This window comes from Chlorella variabilis, assembly GCF_000147415.1.
Source record: "Chlorella variabilis unplaced genomic scaffold CHLNCscaffold_4, whole genome shotgun sequence".
Lineage (NCBI taxonomy): Eukaryota > Viridiplantae > Chlorophyta > Trebouxiophyceae > Chlorellales > Chlorellaceae > Chlorella > Chlorella variabilis.
In genome coordinates, this window is record NW_005435084.1 from 1,180,134 (window position 1) to 1,182,522 (window position 2,389).

Genomic DNA, 2,389 nt, shown 5'->3' on the forward strand with positions numbered 1-2,389 from the left:
GCCAGCGCGTGCCCGGCAGGCCAGGCACCCCATCCACCCTCCTTCCCCTCTCTCGCCGCGCCCCTCACCTCTTTGCCCCTCCTCCCCTCCCTCCTGCCCTCCCTCCACCCCTGCGCTGCCCGCAGGTTATTCACTTTTATGAGTACTACGAGGGTCTGCAGGAGGGCTGGGACGGCCCCGCCCTGCTCGTCTTCTCAGACGGCATCAAGGTCGGCGCACGCCTCGACCGCAATGGCCTGCGCCCCGCGCGCTTCTGGCAGGTGGGGCGAGTGGGGGGTGGGGGTGTAGGGGAGCAGGCGGGATGGCGGCAGCAGACGGGGGCCTGGCGGTGCGAAGGCTCGGCGCAGGGCGGGGCCGCTGCCCCGGCTCGCCCTGCCCGGGGCTGTGCCCAGGACAGGGCCGCCCCTCCCCGAGCCTGCCTTAATCTCACATGCGCCTGCCCTCATCTCACATGGTGCCATGCACCGCACCCTCCACACAACAACCCACACACACCACACCACACCACACCAAGCACACACACACCACCCTTGCCCCCCTGCCGCAGACCGCCGACGACATGGTGTATGTGGCCTCCGAGGTGGGCGTGCTGGGCGATGTGCTGAGCAACGCGGGCAACGTGGTGGCCAAGGGGCGGCTGGGCCCCGGCCAGATGGTGTGCGCCGACCTCGCCGCCGGCACCTTCCGCACCAACACCGAGATCGCGCGCGACGTTGCTACGCGCGCGCCGTACGGCGACTGGGTCAAGAGCTGCGCCCGCAAGCTGTCCGAGCTCAACGCCTCCAAGTGAGGCGGGTGGCGGTGTTGTTGTTGGTGGCGGTGGTGGTGGTGACGGTGGTGGTGGTGGCGGCGGCGGTGGTGGTGGTGGTGGCGGTGGTGCTGCATGTGTGTAGAGGGACAAATGGGCTGGTTGGGCGTGGGGTCACCACCGCCACCCCCTTGCCTGATGCCCGCAGGGTGCTGGGCGAGTGCCAGCTGGATGCCAGCGAGGCGCTGCGGCTGCAGGCTGCTGTGGGGTATGGGCAGGAGGACACGCAGATGATCATCGAGTCGATGGCGCAGGTCAGGAGGGGGCGGCGGTGGTGGTGTGTGTGGCGGGTGGGTGAGGGGTGGGCATGCCTGGCCCCGCCTGCCTGTGCCTCTGCCCCTCCCCTCCCTCCCACCCTCGCCCCTCCCTCCCTCTCCTGCCCCTACCGCAGACGGGCGCGGAGCCGACCTTCTGCATGGGCGACGACTGCCCGCTGCCGGTGCTGGCGGGCACGCCCCACATGCTCTACGACTACTTCAAGCAGCGCTTTGCCCAGGTGCGTGAGCTGCGGCTGGTTGGTTGGAAAACGGAGCCTCGGCAGCGCTGTGCCCAGGGTTGCACGCTGCCGGGCAGCCAGCCCTCTCCCTCCAAGCCGAGCCCTGCATGGGCGCCGGGCAGCCTGTGCCCAAGGTCCACTGCGCGAGGCATGGTGGCCTGGCTGGCACCCAGTGCATGGGGGCCCGAGCTGGCGCTGTGGCCTGCACGCACCGCTGAACGTTGCCGCCTCCCCCTGGGCGCCCCCGCAGGTCACCAACCCCCCCATCGACCCGCTGCGCGAGGGGCTGGTGATGAGCCTGGAGATGCGGCTGGGCGGGCGCGGCAACCTGCTGCAACCGGGACAGGGTGAGGCGGCGCTGGGGGCGGTGCCGCGCGGGCCTGGACGCGCAAGGGCCCTCCTGCGCAGGGCCCTCGCCCTGCTCCTCCACCAGGCCTCCCTCCCAGGGCCTCACTCTGCCCTCCTGCGGGCTTCCCGCCCCGCCTCTGTGCCCCTGTTGTGGCCTGCATGCTGCCGCGCATGCACCGTTGCCGACCTCCGCCCCTTGTGCTCCCAACCCCACTCCACTCCACTCCATGCCACCACACCACCACACCACCACACCACATCACCCTATTCCCCACCACCCCCACCCCGCCCCCCACCCGGGCGCAGGGTCCTACAACCAGATCATGCTGAAGAGCCCAGTGCTGCTGGAGAGCGAGCTGGAGGCGGTGCGCGGCGACTCGGCGCTGGCCGCCCAGACCTTCTCCCTGCACTATGCGGCGGGCCAGCCCGACGCGATGCAGCAGGCGCTGGCGGAGCTCTGCAAGACGGTGGGCTGGCTGGCTTGCCGGCTGGCTGCGGGCGGCGGCTGCGGGCTTGCGCGGCACTGACGGGATGCGTTGGCAGTGGGAAGGGCAAGGCGCGGGGAAAACTGTTTTTTCAGCCGACCTGGTTGCTGCTGCCGCTGCTGGCCTGTCCCCCCAGCTCGAGCTGCTGCCGACTAGCCTGCCGCTCCTGCCCTCCTGCTGCCCTACCCCGTGCAGGTGGAGGCGGCTGTCCGCGCGGGCTGCCAGTGCGTGGTGCTGAGCGACAAGGGAGGC

General features: G+C 71.0%; 1 protein-coding gene across 1 annotated transcript in view; it reads left to right on the forward strand.

Moving 5' to 3' along the window:
• CHLNCDRAFT_142154 (hypothetical protein) overlaps positions 1-2,389 on the forward strand; it is a gene marked incomplete at both ends in the record, with an annotated part of 7,304 nt that overhangs the window by 2,995 nt on the left and 1,920 nt on the right. Inside the window, 7 exons of the mRNA XM_005850031.1 lie at positions 126-260; positions 548-786; positions 957-1,062; positions 1,200-1,304; positions 1,555-1,651; positions 1,959-2,119; positions 2,333-2,368. Coding sequence (XP_005850093.1) covers positions 126-260; positions 548-786; positions 957-1,062; positions 1,200-1,304; positions 1,555-1,651; positions 1,959-2,119; positions 2,333-2,368 — 879 coding nt within the window. The remainder of the gene's footprint in view (positions 1-125; positions 261-547; positions 787-956; positions 1,063-1,199; positions 1,305-1,554; positions 1,652-1,958; positions 2,120-2,332; positions 2,369-2,389) is intronic.